The sequence below is a fragment of the Lithobates pipiens genome, unplaced genomic scaffold, assembly GCF_037356315.1.
Source record: "Lithobates pipiens isolate NorthernLeopardFrog02 unplaced genomic scaffold, aLitPip1_a1.2 Scaffold_3, whole genome shotgun sequence".
Taxonomy (NCBI): domain Eukaryota; kingdom Metazoa; phylum Chordata; class Amphibia; order Anura; family Ranidae; genus Lithobates; species Lithobates pipiens.
In genome coordinates, this window is record NW_027507790.1 from 118471024 (window position 1) to 118490756 (window position 19733).

General features: G+C 42.3%; 1 protein-coding gene across 2 annotated transcripts in view; it reads right to left on the reverse strand.

Annotated features, from left to right (window-relative positions):
* The window catches only part of DMXL1 (Dmx like 1), a 217247-nt gene that overhangs the window by 117971 nt on the left and 79543 nt on the right, over positions 1 to 19733 (reverse strand). For both annotated transcript variants that reach the window (XM_077462223.1, XM_077462224.1), the window contains exons 15-18: positions 19595 to 19697; positions 16030 to 16149; positions 14767 to 14991; positions 9953 to 11650 (exon numbers count right to left, since the gene is read on the reverse strand). In XM_077462223.1, coding sequence (XP_077318349.1) covers positions 9953 to 11650; positions 14767 to 14991; positions 16030 to 16149; positions 19595 to 19697 — 2146 coding nt within the window. The remainder of the gene's footprint in view (positions 1 to 9952; positions 11651 to 14766; positions 14992 to 16029; positions 16150 to 19594; positions 19698 to 19733) is intronic.

Consider the following 19733-nt stretch of genomic DNA (forward strand, 5'->3'; position numbering starts at 1 on the left):
TGCGTATACACTCTGGAATTTTCATGTTCAATGTCAATAAAAACATTTGTAAACAAAAAAAAAAAAAAAAAAAAAAAAAAAAAAAGACAGAAAAGAAAAGCTGTTTAACAGCAGAAAGACAGCAGATCCACCTGTTGTAATGCGAGATGAAGAAACAAGCTGGATAGAATTAAGTGGGGAGGGGATAGAGTTTAAAACTCTAGGTTGTAGCACCTAGAAACTCGGGCCCAGTTGTCTGAGATGTTCTGGAACCAGAAGGCAGAGACCCTTTTTTCAAAACAGTTGCATTAGAAGAACTAGTCTTTATTCAGATAACAATGTAACAAAACATGTCCACCCACATTCACATCACAGTGAAAAGGCCTAGGTTCCCGTGTTGGCTGCTTTGGAAGGCCATTTTTCTTAAGTATGTTCCGGTCTTAGCCTTACCATTGGAAGACTGGACAGGAATAAAAAGGAACCCTTTCTAAGCAAGAGTAGTAGACCTACTAGCAAAGGCATACGCCTTTTTCCTTTGAAGAGAATACTCCTACCCCCTGTGATTTCCTTGATATACTTTGTTTGCCTTCAAGGAGTTTGCCTTCAAGGGTAGCCGCTTTAAGTGTTTTATGCAAGGGAGCTCCGCTGACCAACCATAAGATCCTGCACATGTGTACAGACAGAAGACTCATCGCAGAAATTTGGCAAAACTTATCAGGCAAGCCAGCCATTCAGCAATGTAAGCATGAAAAGCAGAAGTTCCAGCTGATTATCAATGAAAGGATCAATAAGAATGGTGCTAGGATTTTGGGTAATACGTGTAGTCTAGGCAGCAATGGTTTGACAATGTCAAAGGCCCACCAGGTCAAAAATGTCCTGAAGAAGGGACTCTAATCTTATATACAATGGATCTTTTAACAGGAGATAATCGATGGGGGCTGGGAGGGTCTTATGTAGGAAGTGATTATGAGCTCTGTCGTGTTGGCACAGCCCAGATGCAGAGCCCGCCAGGGAGTCGGCACTGCGCTGATCACAGGCAGTGAGACATTTCCTTATCTCTGCAGCTGCCCATCAGGACAATGTCTCACTGCCTGTAATTAGCACAGTGCCGACTCCCTGGCGGGCTCTACATGTGGGCCGTGTGAACACGCCAGAAGTCATCCTTCGTAGGAAGAGGCTAAATCTACCACAGGAATTCCTCAATTCTGAAGAAAAAAACTTTCCTCAATAGGATATTGTTGGTGAAACATTTAGCAGAACAAAAAATGTCACTGAGCAAGTCTTTTCGTAGGACAGGATCAACTTGTGGGTGAACCAGAAAGGTCTTAGCTGGTGTAGGAAATTTTAGGGACCCCATATTTGACATCTTCCTTAGAGCAAGCAGACTCAAGCTGTTTAAATGCTAAACAAGAGTGTATAGCTTCAGTGTAGCAACAGTTTTGAGTTTTGGAGAGATTTCTATAGCAGGCATAACATCTTGACCAGATGCCCCGGAAGGCGAGGATTCTTCCTCAGCAGATGCCCTCTTACTCTGGTACCATGTCTGACTCAAAGGGAAAGAACACCACCTTTCTAAGAGTGAGCAAGGGAATATCCCAAATGCTCTCAAAAGGTTTCTGGAGGAACGAAAAAAACAAGTTGAAGTCCCACTGTGGCAATAGGAAACCCATGGGGGGGGGGGGCACATGACAAACCCCTAAAATAAAGGACAAAATCAAGGAATAGGTGGCAAGAGATGCTGAAAAAAAGGAAAGACAGTAAGGGCAGAAATGTGGCCGTTAATCGCAGTGAAGACAAGTTTTGGTCAACAATCCATTGAAGAAAAGTCAACATGTGAGCCACTCAAGACGATGAAGGTACACACACCCAGAGCCTCCCAACAAACGCTATAAGATTTCCAGGTGCGATGGAATATCTTGAGAGGTAGACTTGCGTAGCTTCAGCATTGTGGGGATCACTGTACCTGACGACATTCTACCCTTTAAAATTTGTCTTTCATTACCAATGCTGTCAATGCCAGAGATGATGAAGTAGAGTGGTAAAGTGGACCCTGGGGACCAGGAGGTCCTCCCAAAGAGGTAAAAGCTAGGGGGTGCCCTCAACCAGCCGTACCTAGGAACCCCTCAGCTTTTTTTCATGCGCAGGTTTGGAGCCTTTGCCAGAGGTGCCTGGAGAACGAAATGAGCCAAAAAGAAAGGCCTGGACTTACAAAGCTGAGCCCTGCACTTCTTGTTTAAGGTAGCGCCAAAGAGTCATCCACCCTGGAAAGGCAGGTATACCAGGGCCCTTTTAGAGGTCTGATCGGCAGAGCCACAGCACTTGCAGAAGAGCACTACTGCTAAGACGGAGAGCCTGGAAAGGAGCAGAGCAGCATTGCAGACGTGTGAAAAAATGCACTTCAAGCCCGGGATCAATTGGTCTGCCAGTTCCACATAAGTCTGTTAAATGTTGCCCCCATTTAAGGAGGACTAAAGGTCCATAAAAAAAAATCTCCCAAGAGGATCAACTGGTCAATTATAAACAGCTTTTTTATGGTAAAGTAGATAAAAGTAAAACATGAAAAACTGCAAAAGCCTCTGACATAACAAAAAGTTAAAATGACAACGTTGTCAAAACCAAACAAGAAAGCAGCTGCAGACCCCACACAGTGTACGTTCAGCTACAATTGGAATTAGCCATCTTCCTTTGTTACGCTATCCCAAGTGAATGGCAGTTGTTTACTATGACTTATCTATAGTATCAATAGACATGATATGTAAATGTCCCCACCAGTTATTCTTTCTCTTATATAATTAGCTATTCCCTCCTAAAAAGAGGTCTTCCAATTACTCCCATTTTTATTAAAAATATTCGGATGGATTTTACACTCAGGGCTCCCTGTCACTCCTACATTGATCTATCCCCTTCTAGAAAGAAGTTTGTTGTTTTTGTGTTTAAAAAATAAAATAAAAAAATGCTGTTTAATGGTGCACGCAAAGTTCCCCTTTACATATTTGTTGTAATGAATGCTAGATGGATGAGTGCACGCTGAGGACCCCTAGTGTTGAAAATCGAACAGTGCAACTACTAATTATCCTATTTTAAGGCATCTCAGCTGAACTCCTCCTTGCGCTAACAGACGACAGGGGGGAGGGTCCAGAGGTAGACATAGTCAGCAATGAACATTCCAGAGTGTAGTATTGGGGACATAAACCTGAGGTAAGTATTGTAACAAATCCTATTCAATCTCGGAACACCTAATAAGAGAACAGTATGCGACCAGTCTAGGGGATAAAGGGGGTAAAACAGAGGGAGGGGTATATATCACGAATAATGTACAAGTGAATGTGAGAGATGACGCTAAGGGGAAAATACAGGGAGTATGCTATAGGCCCCCTAATCTGAGGGAGGAGGGAGCGACAGACCGCCTATCCCAATTTGGATTAGCAGCAAGGATGGGAAGTATTAATTATCCAGACAGACTGAGCGGAGGGAACCATGCATTCGTCTAAGGCTCGCCAGTTCCTAAATGTCTTGCAGGACAATTTCATGGATCAGATGGTAGCACCAACTAGAAACAAGGCGTTTCTAGAGCTACTGATTGCCAACAATACAGACCTGATCACGTATGTGGTAATACGGGGCGATTTAGGAAACAGCGATCACAGGTCAATAGGCTTCAGTATAAATTAGACAAATAGGAAACCTAAGGGCAACATGAAGACACTGAATTTCAAAGAGAGCCAACTTCCCTAAACGATGAAATTTGCTAGGAGATATAAATTGGGATAAAATCTTAGAAACAAAGAACACGGAGGAGAGATTAGTTTGCTTTAAGAGCATATTAAATAAGGGCATTAGCCAGTGCATCCCATTGGGAAATGCATTTGAAAGAACTAACAAAAAAGTCCTGGATGGCAAAGAGCAAAGGAGAAGGCCTTCAAAAAATACAAGACTGAGGGATCATCATCAGCATTTCAGACTTTAAAAAGAATGCAACAAGATATGTAAGGCCGCGTAAACACGGGCGGACTGTCTGTCCAACTTAGTCCGCCGAAACACATTTCAGCCGACAGTCCGCTCGTGTGTGGGATTCAGCGGACTTTTTCAGCGTGCAGTCTGGCGGACTAAGCATTTCGGAATTTCCGTAATATTGTCCGTCCAACTTTGGTTTCAGCGGACAGTCCGCTTGTGAGTAGGCTAGTTCGACGGACTAAGTATGGCGCATGCTCAGAAAGGATTTACACGGCGAAAGGTTGCATTGCTGTGTATTGGGCGTCCTATTTCTAGTCCCATCGTACGTGCTGTACACGTCATCGCGCAAGCTTTCGACGGACTGTCTGTTCATCGTGTGTGGTCAAGTCCGTTCATTCGAAAGTAGGACGGACTGTCCGTCGGATAGTCTGATGGACTTAGTTGGCCAGACAGTCCACCCGTGTGTACGTGGCTTAAAGGGTGCAATTAGGGTGGCTAAGATAGAACATGAAAGACACATAGCGGAGGAGAGCAAAAAATATCGCAGGAAATTATTTAAGTATAGGTGCTAAATGTGACACCCCCCGGTGTCACATTTAGCACCTTTCAGGGGGAGCGGGGTGCAGTTACTTGTATAATACAGGCATTTGCACCCACTTGCGGGCATACGCCACCTTCCCCCCCCCCACTTCCCCATCTGCATGGAGACACACGGGTACAAGACAGCAGGAACCATTCGGATTGTGCAGCGCAATTCGCACATGCGCATTAGGGAACCAGGAAGCGATTCCCTCACCAAAGATGGTGGCGGCAGCATCCGAGGGATGGGTCGGCTTCAGCTGCAGAAATCACGGGTGCCCTGGACAGGTCAGTGTCCTTAGTTTATTTTAAGTCAGCAGCTGCAGTATTTGTAGCTGCCGACTTAAAAAAAAAAAAAAATTGGCGGACCTCCGCTTTAATAAATCACCGGGATCAGATGGCTTGCACCCAAGGGTACCCAGGGAACACGCGCAAGTAAATGCCAGACCATCGTTCCTAATTTTTGCTGACAGTCTGCTGACTGGAATGGTACCAGCTGATTGGAGAAAAACCAATGTAGCCCCAATATTTAAAAAAGGCCCAAAATACATCGCTGGGAATTTTACAGACCAGTTAGCCTAAGTAAGCCTAGTAAGCAAGCTCTGGAGGGGATAAGGGACTATATACAAGATTTTAGTAATGTTAACCATATCCGCAGTAATCAGCATGGATCAGCCAAACCAAACCATTAACCTACAATGAGGAGGTGAGTTGCCATCTAGATAAAGGAAGGCCTGTAGACGTGGTGTATCTCGATTTTGCAAAAGCATTTGACACAGTTCCCCATAAACGTTAACAGTACAAAGTAAAGTCTGTTGGCATGGACTGTAGGGTGAGTACATAAATTGAAAACTGGCTACAAGGGCGAGTTCAGAGGGTGGTGATGAATGGGGAATGGTCAGGGGTGGGAATTGGGGTCTCCTAGGGTTCTGTGCAGGATGTGGAAACCTTGCAAGAAGATCTGAACAAACTAATGGGGTGGGCAACTACACGGCAAATTAGGTTTAATGTAGAAAAATTTAAAAATGCATTTGGGTGGCAAAAATATAAATGCAATATATTCACTTGGGGGTGAACCTCTGGGGCAACCTAGAATGGAAAAGGACCTGGGGGTCCTAGTAGATAATGGCTCAGCAATGGCATGCAATGCCAAGCTGCTGCTAACAAAGCAAACAGATATTGGCACGCATTTAAAAAAAAGGGTATTAGCTCCAGGGATAAAGCGAGAAGTCTCCCACTCTACAAGACTTTGGTCTGGCCTCAACTGTAGTATGCTGTCCAGTTCTGGGCATTAGTCCTCAGGAAGGATGGACTGGAAAAAGATTGAGTACAAAGAAGGGCAACAAAGCTAATAAAGGGTCTGGAGGATATTAGTTATGAGGAAAGGTTGCAAGCACTGAACTTATTCTCTCTGGAGAAGAGACACTTGAAAGGGGATACAATTTAAATTTACAAATACCATACTAGTGACCCCACAATAGGGATAAAACTTTTGCGGAAGGGAGTTTAATAAGATACGTGGCCACTCATTAAAATTAGAAGAAACAGGATTTTTATAACAGCTTACCTGTAAAATCCTTTTCTTTGAAGTACATCACGGGACACAGAGCCATAGTAGTTACTATGTGGGTTATAGGCCACCTTCAGGTGATGACACTGGCATGCCCTGAGACAAAAAGTGCACTCCCTATATAACTCCTCCCACTACTGGGAGTACCTCAGTTTTGTAGCAAAGCAATACATGTGTATACCAAAGAAGGGCAGGACCTCTGTATCCCGTGATGTACTTCAAAGAAAAGGATTTTACAGGTAAGCCGTTATAAAAATCCTGTTTTCTTATTGTACATCACTGAACACAATTTGGTAGAATTTGGTAAATGTATGGACTGAAGACCAAGTTGCGGCCTTGCAGATCTGAGCCAAGGAGGCCTGGTGATGCACTGCCCAAGAAGCACCAACAGCCCTGGTGGAGTGCGCTTTAACATGAAAAGAAGGAATTTTCCTCTTTAAACCATAAGGCTGAACAATCACTTGACAAATCAATTTGGAAATAGTAGATTTAGATGCTGCCTGCCCTCTTTTAGGACTGTCTGGCAATACAAATAAAACATCCGTTTTTTGAATGTGAGCGGTTGTCTTTAAATAGACCTTGACCGCTCTCACTACATCAACAGAATGTAGTGACCTCTTCCACAGATCGAGGTTATGGAAAAAAAGAAGGCAGAACAATATGCTGGTTTAAATGAAAACTTGTCACTACCTTCGGTAGGAATTTAGGATGAGGCCGTAAAACCACCTTATCCTTATGAATAAAATATGTCTCTTTACAAGAAAGAGCTGCCAACTCCAATACTCTTCTAGCAGAGGATATGGCAACCAAAAAAATGATTTTCCTTGTCAAGAGGACGAAGGCAAAAGAGATATTTTGAAGCATCAGGGATGCCGAAGCTCCCAGAAGAGACAATTGGAGCTTTGGATGCACCTTTAATGGGGGAGGAGTTTCAGGATGTTCTCAAATCTCTGAAATCAGGTAAGGCTCTTGGACCAGATGGCTACACCTTATCGTATTATAGGGTATTTACAGAGAAATTAGCACAGAGATTTGTGGTTGGCTTCCACTCCCTACGAGAAGGGCAAAGGATACTAGCTGAAACACTACTGGCCCATATAGCAGTTATTTCCAAGGAAACGAAGGATATGTATGCTCCAGCTACCGTCCAATACCTCTGCTTAATGTGGACTTAAAGATCGTTACAAAGATTATAGCTACTAGATTACTAAGCCATACTCCTAGTCTGATAGACCCGGATCAGGTGGGTTTTACTCCAGACAGGGAGGGTAGAGATTACACCCAGAGGGTGATGAGTGCTATACATCTTTCTTAGACCCAGCATATCCCCCTAGTGCTGATCTCCACTGATGCAGAGAAAGTTTTTGATAGCGTTGATTGGAGTTTCTTAAAAGCTATGATACAACATATTGGACTGGGGGAAGGAATGCAGAGTTGGATATTAAATATCTATTCCAAACCGTCAGCTCGAGTCAAGATCAATGATATATCGTCAGAACCCTTTCCTTTTTTGTAATGATAAAAAAAAAAAAGGAAAAATAAAGAATAAAAAAAGGAGGACTAAGGGAATATCCCGTATAAGCTCGAACGGCTTTCTATAATGCCGACAGGACTAAGTTCAAGTCCCAAGGGTTCAGGGGTGTCCTAACTGGAAGATTAATCTGTGTTACCCCCTGAATACGAATAAGTTACGAACCAGAGAATGAGAAGCAAGTGGTCGTTGAAAAAATACTGATTATGCCGATACCTGGCCTTTGATAGTACTCAGGGCCAGCTTAATTTCTAATCCCATCTGTAGGAACTCAAGGATCCTACCTATGACATATTTCCCGGGGTGCCAACCCCTGAATTCACACCAGGAGACATATGCCTTCCAGACTCTAGAGTATATGACCATGGAGGCTGGTTTCCTAGCATTAACCAAGGCAGAAACTACTGAAATTGACAGCCCACGGTATTTCAGAATGCGGGTCTCAATAGCCAAAACGTTAAAATTTAGCATTTGTAAGGTAGAATGGAATACCGGACCTTGCAAGAGAAGGTCTGCCCATAGTGGTAGGGTCCAAGGGTCCCCTACCACCATCTTTATGATCTCAGCAAACCAAGATGTCCTGGGCCACAAGAATCACCTCCTTCCCTTCCTGCTTGATCCTGCGAAGAAGGCACGGAAGCAGAACAGGAGGGAATGCATAGAACAGTGAAAACTGATCCCATGGAAAAACCAAGGCGTCTGTTCGGCATGCCAGCAGATCCCTTGTCTTTGACACAAAGTTGTCAATCTTGTTGTTGAATCTGGACGCAAACAGATCCACATCCGGAACTTCTCTCCGTACTGTTGTCATACAGAGGCAGTGTATTCCTGAGTGGCTGCAGGAGCAAGAATATGTTACATGTTCCACCCTAACAACGGGTGAAACATGTGACGAACTCCAAGGTGAACTTATCCTTTAACCATTTTACCTTCTAAATTACACACCTCTGCCACATCCAACACAGCACAGCCAACACTTAACTATTTACTGTCTCTGCGTTATAGCTTCCTGGAACACCTCTGCTTACACCAGAAAAAAGTGATGCTGTCCAATCAGTAGATTAAAGATTAAATGGCTATAATATTGGCTAAGAATTTAAAGAGGAAGTAAACTCTCCCACTCTGATGCTTCTTTTCATTTAGTCCATTATAATAAGTCATTATCAGACTATAGCCACTGTAATCCAGCCCAAATCACATATTACTTACTGTTTAAAGAAACTTTAAAAAACTTGTTTCCAGGGGTTAAGCAGCACCATCTTAAAGTGGTTGTAAACCTTTACAAATCACTTTGACCTACAGGTAATCCTAGATTAAGGCTTACCTGTAGGTCCAAGAAATATCTCCTAAACCTATACGGTTTAGGAGATATTTACCCGAAGACAGCAGCGCGCAGGCCGCAGATCGCGGCGATATGCCGCGACTGTCGGCTCCTGTGCGCATTCGCAGGAGTGACGTAACCCGTAGTCGCTCCGGGATCCACGGCAGCGGCGAAGAGGAAGATGGAGGACCGCTTCGGGGGCTTCGTTCTCAGGTAAGTTATTCATAATGAGCTGCCATGCTATACATACTAGCTCATTATGCCTTTGCCTTGCAGGGTGTGTTTTTTTTTTCCCTTTACTTCCTCTTTAAGTATTGTTTTCTGAGTCCACAGTGGAGTGCATTTCTGGCCTTGCATTGAGTACTTCCTGTACGGTTAACCAAGCCTCCTTCTCAAGCCAAAGTTTCTATGGTAACCCTGCTTCCCTGCTCATAGCTTACTTGTTTATTTCATAGTATTTACTTGTGTCGATGTCTAATGTTTCCCTTTGTCAGACTTATCAGCTTCAACTGATAAGACTGCAGTAATGGCCAATAATTAGACTATGTGAGGTCACATGGTGTGTAGGAGGAAGCTCTGAGTGATTAGCAGAGTTCAGTGCTGTGCCATAGGAAGTCCTGATAACAGATATACAAGACATACATAGTGTGCCGTAAATCAGGGGAGATCTGGGCATGCTCAGTGACTTCATTCTATAGAACAACAAGGATAACAATACTAAGCAAGTAAGGAGATATCTACAAGCAGTGTTCATTAGGGTTTTTTTATGCTGATTTACATGGGACAAAGTTGTGGGGGAGGGTTTACAACCACTTTAAACCAAGAGAAAGGGTTGTTACAAGGCTTGTTAAAGAGAATTAAATATTTCACGACAAGAAAGACACAGAACATATGAATTTCAAATGTAGTTATTAGACGGAATACGTTTTCACTAGAATACTAACATATACGTGGTTTTAGAAAAGATAAGCAAAGCTAAATATAAATAATAAAAAAATAAAAAAAAAAGATCATTTACCTTGGCTGCGATCTCTGCTTTCGCCAATATCTGTACTAGTTGTGGCGATTGTATCTGCCAAAGCCATCAAAGACATCTGTTCTATGCGGGTCATGCCAGGTAAGCTAGAATGAAGTAAATGCTTAGATAGCACTTTTGAATGTTCAGGACCAAAATAAGTGGGGCTGTACTGTGACAAGTCTATAATTTGTGGTTTTGTGTTTTCTTCTTCAGACTCTAAGGTTGTTAGCTCTTCGGAGCCAATTGTTGGAACTTGGAAAAGCTCATCATAGTTTTCGTCATTTTTACTGTTGTCCCCTTGTTTGTTGGAATTATTTTGATTGCTGGATTTTTCCACTGTGGAAATGAAAGAGGTATCCTCATCTGCAGCAAGAAGTGCATATAATGGGAGAGGAGGCACAGAATCAATTTCTGTGTAGTCAGCGCTTTCTGGTTTTCTGAAAGTTTTGGGGTCTCGAGAAGTACTTCCACTGGCACTGATTGAAAGTGAACGGAGCCTGCGTTCATGGTTGGGTTCATTATCATTAATTGCAACGACCTCTCCTGCAATACATTTTACAAGATGAGATAATATAGCCTTTGTTCTGCGTACTTTTCCAAGATCCATCAATTCCAGCAGTTGCAATGGATGATACTGCGGCAAAGTTGGAAATAAAGCATGAGCAGCTTCAAAAAGTCCACAGTCCTCCATCTCCACAGGAAGATCAAATGCCGTTTTCTTCCCCATAAGCTTTTGAGCTAAGCTAGTCATTGACCTTGTCATAGTTTTCTTTGGTGGATTCAGACCAGATGGAACTGAATGGCTTTGCTTAACCAAGTTTGTGATGGATGGAGTGCTTCCATTGTAGGACTCTGTGCTTGCAGAGTCGTGTTTAGAAAAAGGCTGCCATTGGGAGTAGACATGCATTTCACAGTCCATTCCAACAACGAGAATCCCATCGCGAACCCAAGACAAAGACACTGGTAAAGGAAGAGAACCTTCCACAGAAGACACAAGATCCACACATCGAAGCAATACAAACCTTGGCTGAGCTGTGGTTTTAGCAGTATCCCAGAGCTGCAAGGCAAAACTCTCTTTGCATGAGGATTCTTGGGCTTTTCTAGCAACCTGCCCATACATGAGAAGCTTTGTACCAATCCCTATTGTCAGCATATGAGAGCCATCCTCCCTGGACATCCAGTCCAAATGGACCAAATGTTTTGTACTAGGTTGGAGTTGTTTGTTGGAAGATAAGAACAAATCCTGTTTATTGTAAGCTACAAGATTATGGTCAACACTAATGCCAGGCTCCAACATTGTGCTTAGTTCATCTAAGTGAATGGTTTGTTCCAGAATCCAACAGGAGCCACCAGTAGATTCGCATTCAAAGATGCTAACATGCATCAAAAATTCTTGAGAAGTGTTACTATGTTTACTTGGTGCTTGTTTGAATGCTACAGCCAGACAGTTCGTATGGGCACAGCTGACTTCTATGGGCCTACCTGGAACACTCACAGCTCCATTTTGCAGACCATCCTCAATCAATAAAGGCCATTCCTCCCAAATATATGATACGCAATTCTCTATGTCAGTGGGAGAAAGCAATAGCTCCGATTCCACTCGGCACCTCCAAAACCTGACTTTGCCATCAGAGCAAGAAGTTGCTAGTAGATAGGGTGCATTACTCACTGGGTAAAGGGAAGAACTACTCAGGTGACCTAAGAAAGAAAAAAAGACCAATTAAGAAAAAACAAATTACTGTGGTTAGTGTCTTTAAGTATATCTTGCACACTGAACGCATAATTCCATTATCTTTCACCAGCAGCCAACCACATTTTTTTTAAACTGACTGACCAGTCTCAGAGATCGGTTTTCAGACACTCATTTGAAGAAGACTTTGCAAAAGGCAACTTACCTGATGGACTAGTCTCTGCAACAGCATTGACAGAAAAAGCCATTCTGCAGTAGTCTTGTCACATTCATTACTATGCTTAGAACATGCATTTTTTTATTTAAGATGTATTAAAATTCTGAATAATATATATTGCAGCTTACCAATCATGGCCAGAAATATTTTTTTTGGCTGTAACTATAATTTTCTTTATTTTACAGGCTGTTTTCCCCTGGTGATCTGGCCAGTATGGCTGAATTCACACCTATACAATTTTAGTGCTTTTTGCATTTAGCAGATTTGCACTACAGCCCATTTAACATGGTTTCCTATGGAACACGTTCTGTAGTGCAAATCTGCAAAATGCACAAAAAATGCATAGGTGTGAATCAAGCCTAATACAGGGCTCGAAAACTCCAGGTGCCAGGTCGCCTATAAATTGCGTCCTGGTGCCTGGGCTTGTCAGCCCATTTACTGCCGGGGTTGCTGGCCGCAGCGCTCCAAGAGCGTCTCTCTCATGCAGACCAGAGCCTGGGCTGACAGTCCCTCCTCCCCTCCACACAGACGGGAGAGGAGGGAGAAAGAGCTGGTCAGCTTCTCCTCCTCCCACCCTCTACTCCTTTGTTGTGACCCCAGGTGCACATGGGGCCCCATCAGGGCCGGCTGGATTGTGGCTTCAGCAGAGAGCATAGACGACCTATCTACATATATCCTGGGGGGATTCTCACAATCTCTCCTTGCAAACCTTATGCTACTTCTGTGCTACAGCTTTCCGATTGTTATCTGCAATAAGGAATCCCTGCAATAAAGTCTCAGTGTCCTTGGATGCTAGGGGAGGGGGGGGGGGGGCGGACTGTGCTCCTCTACTGTGCTTCATTTAGGGGTGCTTACCTAAATGGTTAACTCCACAGCTTAACATCTGCAGGCTGTTGCTTCTGGTATTAACAGCATTTAACACATTTCATCTGCTTGTATATGTGATTAACCTTTCATAGCTACCTGGGACTGTATGGCTAATGCCGCCTTCTGACATATGAAGAAAAAGTGTAGTTTCTGATAATAGATCAGTCTGGATTTTATTGTCCATCCTGCGGACTACATTTTATGTGTTCATTTAACTACACGTCTGATCGATGTGAACAGCGCAGGTTGTTGAACAGGTCAATGATGTAGCCCCATCTTCCTATGATCTATTCAATCTCTGCTGTGCCTGCCCCATCAGCCCAGTTCATACTACACCCCCTGATGCGCACACACAGACACGCACATACACACACGCTTTCTGTCTGTATGTTAAGGTATGCAGGACAGGTGGCAAATTCAAGTACATGCACACTAGAGGCTGAGAGGCATAACTGTGTGTAACCCTGTGTTGTGTTAAAAGGCATACATAAAGGCTACATAAGAGAAGTGTTTTTTTATTTGAAAATAAAGCTTTGGAAAAAAAAAAAGCCACCTTCTAACTTTTCGAGCTGGCTCCTAGATTCAAAGCAAATTTGTCAAACTTCACGGTAACAACATACCTCTTATATTAGAGTGCCTCCACTTTGGATGAAGGAGCACAAAGACACCTTTGCACATCAGCAGTGGCAGTCTAAGGGGAGGTTAGTGTTTGATGTACTAGCAGATTTAGACACACTAACAAATTGAAGTCAAACCCTAGCTAACAATTTATAAGCCTTTTACAGCAAACCGTTTTATTTCTTTTGGGACAAAAGTTTTACATAAGGATTGCACCGATACCAGTTTAAGACAGAGTACAAGTACCGATACTTTTCCTCAAATACTCGCCGATACCAATTGGCGTTTTTTTTTAAACACTGTACCTTTAATTTTATTTTTGGCCGGGGGCGGGAAGGGTTATTGTTTGTATATGCGGGAAAGGAGGGGGAGGGGAAATTCAGTATTTGGGAACCCTACAGCTTCTCTAATCACTGCACTACAACACCCAGCAGACCTGCCCTCATCCTCCAAGAAGTCCTGCAGCAGCTGAGATGGGGGGGGGGAAGCAAAGCCTGGCTCAGTGCAGGACACACTACTCACCAGGCAGATCAGTCACCAGAGAAGCCAGAGAAGAAGTATATCTCCTGGAGGACACAAAAAACTGAGCTAAGGGTGAGGGGCTTGACCAGTGCAGGAGGGGACAGGACTGGCACAGAGGAAAAAAGCAGCAAAAATGCATCTTGCTTTGTGTTAAAATTTGAATGCAATGCAAAAAAAAAAAAAAAAAAAAAGTATTAAAATTCCTTGGATTACAAAAATTAGGACAAATTGGTGTACAAAAGCCTTTATCAGCATGAATATAGGGAGATGGGTGGGGAGCAGATGCACAGAGAACCTCATACCTTTGGATCTTAAGCCTGCCATAGATGATCGAATATCAGCCAGTTCAACAAGGACCAGCTGAGATTTAATCTATGAGCAGGCTGATTGTACCCAAGTCAACTTGGGTACAACCAGCATGTTGCATTTTTAGCATGCCATTACCAGCGGCTATAGCCACTTGCAATAATCATTGTGTTTTCCCAGCAGGGACAGCTCCCCATGCCCCCGCTAATCGTGGAACAAAATGGCTCCATGGAAGGCCCCCCCCCCCCCTATCAACATTGACTGTGTTGAAGGAGGAATGATGCAATTTTCTTCAATTGCATAATCTATGGCTGGCCTTCGAGTCATCATAATAGAAAATAAGTAAAGCTAAACAAGGAGGTGAATATAATTCTATACGTTTCCTAGTAAAGATGTATAAATGTTTAAGGCTAAAGGTTCTAATTCTCACATAAATTCAACCATTACTTTAGTTTAATAACTAGTCTACAAAATCACCACTACTACCCTTGCAGAAGAAACGTTCTATCCATGTCTAAGCCAGGGGTCCGCTTCGGGGCTGCATCAGTGTGAACACCATTAGATGATTCTTTGCAAACAAAAAACTACTGTTACCTGCAGATGGTTTAACACTAATGACTTCAACAGCATCCGGCAAATTCAACTCTTGGCTGTATACAAGCTCTGATGAAAGGGTCATCTTGCTGGTACTCTGAAGATTTGCTTTACATGTTTGATATCTTTGTGTAAGAGGTGACTGCACCTTCTCTCCTGAAGCAGAACTAAAGGAGTCTTCTTTGGGAGGAACATTCTCAGATGTGTTGGCGTTAGACCTATCCTCTGTAATAAGAAAGGATGACGTTTCAGTAAATTATAAAGTCTACAACAAATCGTTACAATTGACATTTAAAAGAACAAGTAAACCTTCATATCCTTTATAGACAAGGAAGCTCCAATCTTAGACTTTGATCTGCAATTGCATGGTGCTGCACATGTAATAAGTTATGACACCAGCCATTTGATAGCTTGACAGTTCTGTTGAGAGCACAAGCAACCATGCCAGTTATCAGACATGACATGCCCTGAATGTCCGGGATTGGTTAAGAGTTAAATCAATAGGTTTATTACAGCTTTATAGCAGTTAAAGGAAACCACTTCAACATCCCACAAAGAACCTTTATATTTGTCATGCAGGCAGGAGGGGGCATTCTCATTATTGACCAAAAGTACATTTATTGTTTAAGTACAGATGTATGTTTTTCTCAGTCGTGTCATTATACTGAATTTGCACAAGCACAGGTGCAAAAGCCACAGAAACACAGGTACTCTTAATGGATACATGACCAATACTGCCAAAATGCATTTATGCAAAATTTTTAAATAACAAATCCAAAAACAGCAAACTTTTAGGCTGGGTTCACACTTATGCAAATTGGATGCCGATTTCACCGCATGCAATTCACATTACGGGAGACTGACAGGCTCTCAATGGAGCCGGTTCACACAGCTCCGGGCGGGGGGGGGGTGGGAAGCACCGTCCACACTAAAAAAAAAGGGTCCTGTGCGTCTTTCGCTCTGTTTCAGGCAAAAATCTGGACCCGATTCGCACCCGAATCAGTGAACAGGGTGCATAGACTCCCCGCTGAGACCCGTAGCCACATCAGTATGAACTCACCCTTACTCAGTTTTATATGACATACAAGAACTTATTCTGATTAATTGGGAAGCAATGAACTCTGAAAGAACTTTGTACTACAATAGTATACCTCACACTGTGCCAGCTGATGACAATGTAATAAAAAAAAAGCCTAAGAAAGGATTCACAAGAAATGATTCACAAGAAATGATGCCCATGCATAGTAAGATATAAAACCATACCCACGGAGACAGGAACAGACTTTAGATGTAATTTCCACATATGTAATACTGAACGATTTTCTTTGGTACATTCAATTGCCACCAGGAAAAAGTTTTCAGAAAAATCATTGTGGGAGCGGTCTATTGGGAAATAAAGTCAAAAGTTGTTAGTCTCCTGCCACCAATTTCTCTCTAAAGGCAAATACATGAAATCTTGAACAAAGAATACTGAGCAAAACAAAAGTTGCTACTTAATCATAACCTGTTTAATTCCTTTAAAGTTTTATTGTGAAAGGTTCATTTTTAATTTTTTTTGCTGGGCAGCAGTTCCACATCTGCACCAGTCTTATCAAATAGTGAATATCTAATTTTAGTATTCAAAGTAGGAAAAAAGGCAGATGTAAGCCTAGTACACACCGGAGTTTTCTTTTCCTGTTGAACGAAAAAACAAAACAAAAAAACAAACAAAAAAAAGAAATAAACTGTCAGCTACAATTGGAGCTGCTGTACTAACAATCTGACGTTAGCACAATGCTCTCCCCCTCTGAGCTGTTGTGTTCTGACAGGGGGACGCCCACGGGGATGCGGGGGACCCTCCACACTCTAGTTAGCACTCTGATTGGGAGCTGGCTGCTGGTTTTCCAGCATACTTCTCCAAAAGAACACGGCCCAAATGTGGGACAGTTGTTTATTAAACTGGCCAATGGCGCACGACATTCAGCCTGTGTGTAAGGGGCTTCAAAGTAGTATTAAACCCAAAAGCAGACATATTGCAGGTTACCAATTTTTAGATGTGACGACTGCACAGCCGAAAATTTAGCTGGTCCAGCAAGCACAGGCTGAATTTCGATTTATGTATGGGCTCCCTGGTTGTACACAAGTCAATCTATTGATTGACTTGTGTACAAAAAGCTTGAGGTTTTTCTCGAACGATTAGTACCATCGGCTATAGATGGCAACACTAATCATTGTGTTCTACTGGCAGTAAAGGCTCCCAGGTTGGCAGAACACAATAGTGCTCCGGGACAGATTCTAGCAATTTAAATTGCATAATCTATGGCTTGCCTAAGTTTGTTTTTTCCAATAGAACAAGCTCTCCTGCAAATGTATCTGTTCGAGTGTTGAGACAAACAAATTACCACTGACAGGGTGCTAACAATGATTAACTTTAATTTCCAAAAACATTAACCCTAAAGAAAAAACAAACAAAAGCAAACTGTTGTTGTAATTGATTGTGCAACTGCAGTGTGAGCTAAAGTTTGGCTTTAATTTGTTAGAGTATCTGAATCTGCTAGTACATCTAGAACACCCCTCACCCCAGACTGACAACACTCTAATACAGGAGGTGTGTTACTGGCCAGTTTACCAGATGAAAACAAAGGGAAAAATGACAAAAAAAAAAACTACTAACTAATGTAGCCACCACATGTAATGGCTGGTAAGCCGCAATACATTTCTTTTTTTGTGTTGGGTTTAATACCACTTTAAAGCTGAACTCCAGGTGAAAAAAAAAAAAAGTCCTTGCAGTGGGGTTCCCCTAGCACTTTGAGGGTTATACACTGTATGCGAGGATGCTGAGGGACCATCCAGAACCCAGAGTAGAGGGAAAATGTTGAGCATCACCTGCCAAATAAGCAATAGGATTACTTAAAAAAAAAAAAAATTCCTTTTACTGGTGCACAATCATTAAACTATTAGCTATGAGTAAGCGCTAATTTTAGCGTGAAACGCGTCAGATTTTGGTCCTACATTCTTTTTTGCTGTTGTGATTTGTATGATGTGAAGATTTTTTAGTGGAAACAATAAAGGCACAATTCACTTTATCTGATCCAGAGTGCGGCTATCCATAGTTCTTGTGTTCTTTTCCACAATCATTAAACCCTTGCAATGTAGTGAAGTAAAAGTGGGGGAGGCACTGAGAAAATGTTTTCCATGGAGTTCAACTTTAAAAGTCTTCCCCGAAGCCCAAAATCAGTCCCCGAAATAAAATCTCTAAAATAACTGTCTTTCAAGTGTTTATCACATGTTCATTTTTTTCCTTATAAGTGTGTCACATGCCCTGCTTATCTAATGGTTTTCACACACTGTTTTATAGATTAAACCATTGCTGTGGTTTGCTAACACAGACCTCTATACTACTTCAGAATTTCAAAGTTCAGACAGTAGTTTTTCATTGTTCTGTCACCCACCCAGACAATTTACACAGTTTTCAGTTCTGGTATTTTCACTTTCCTGTGGTTTCTATTCAAACCAGTGAAATGATAATCTACAGTTTAATTTAATTTCTATATACTCAGAGGCTTTAAAGTTAAAGGTTCTTTTTTACCGTAACGCATTCTAAGCATTAAGGTAAAAAAAAAAAACCTTCCACTAGCTTCCCCCACCCAACCCCCCTCGGCCAAAAACGTACCCGAGTCTTTCCTCAATCCAGCGCTGTGCCTATTTGCAGATCTCACTCTCCCCTCTTCTCACAGGCTTCACTGATAGTATTGAAAGTCATTGGCTTTAGCTGCCACCAGTAATAAAAGGTGCAGCGCCTTAATATAGCAGCAAATAAAACATCCAGTAAAAATCATGTGTAAAGAAACGAGAAAGTGAAAACTACACACAAAAAAGTAATTTAACTCCAGAAATGCCTGTATTGATTCCACCATCCAAAAAGGGGATGCCGCACTCAATAGTTCAGTCAGGCATTGGAAATTAATCTCAGCTTCCACTCTATGGACATGCAGCTCCATCCATCCTCCTGAGGTCCTCTGACTGTAGTAGCAGCCCACCACAGAGAGATTTGGATGGTGGAAGTAATAAGTTGGGAGTTAAAGACTTTATTTATGCATTTATTTTGTCTGTGATTTTCAAGTTTTTACACACATGATTTATTGTGGATGTTTTATTATTGCTGCTATATTAGGGTGCTGTACCCTTTAGTACTGTTAGAATTTGGAAGGCTAGCAGTCTTCTACTCATTACTATTGTTTTAGCGCCGACTTAATACATTTATACTTCTGCTGTCATTCAAATCCTGTGAAGGAAAAAATGGAGGGCAGACTGAGCCATGCTGTGTGTGTCTATGGACATACAGAGCCCAGCTTGCGAGCACATGCCGAAGAGGAGGAGCGGAGGTTGTCAGTTGACTCCAGAAGAGGTGGTAAGGGGCCGCTCTGTACAACGCAACTGCGCAGAGCAGGTAACGGAGCATTCCACAAAGGTCAGTGCTGTGAATCTAGCAAGCTCATCTGCGTAAAGAGGGGAGGGGAGAGGATCTGAGCAGTGCAAGCAGAGGAAAAAATGACTTGGCAAATTTCTAACTTGTCGGCTAGTCAATTGTACCTACTGACAGTGGTCAGCTGACAACAACTTGGAGGACCCAAAGACACACAATCACATTTAAAAAAAGCGTTAGACACCCTGAATTTGTGTGTAACCTGCATGTGATTAAAGGGCAAAATGTTCCAAAAAGTTACTATACTCGCAAGACCTTGAAATGTTATAACTGAAATCATAAGACGTTTTAAGTTTAAGTAAGGGAATGCCTGAAAAAAACTGATCAAATGGGAACTCAAAATTAAAGTAAATAAAGCCTTACCAGAATCAGACGAAATGCCACTGGTTCCTGTTGTTTCAGTCTCCTGGTTTGCCATTATAAAGTCTTCTTGAAAGACATGCAACAGTTGTGTTTTTCTGCCATCCTGAAAACAAGACAATGTGATTAGTACAAAGAAGTA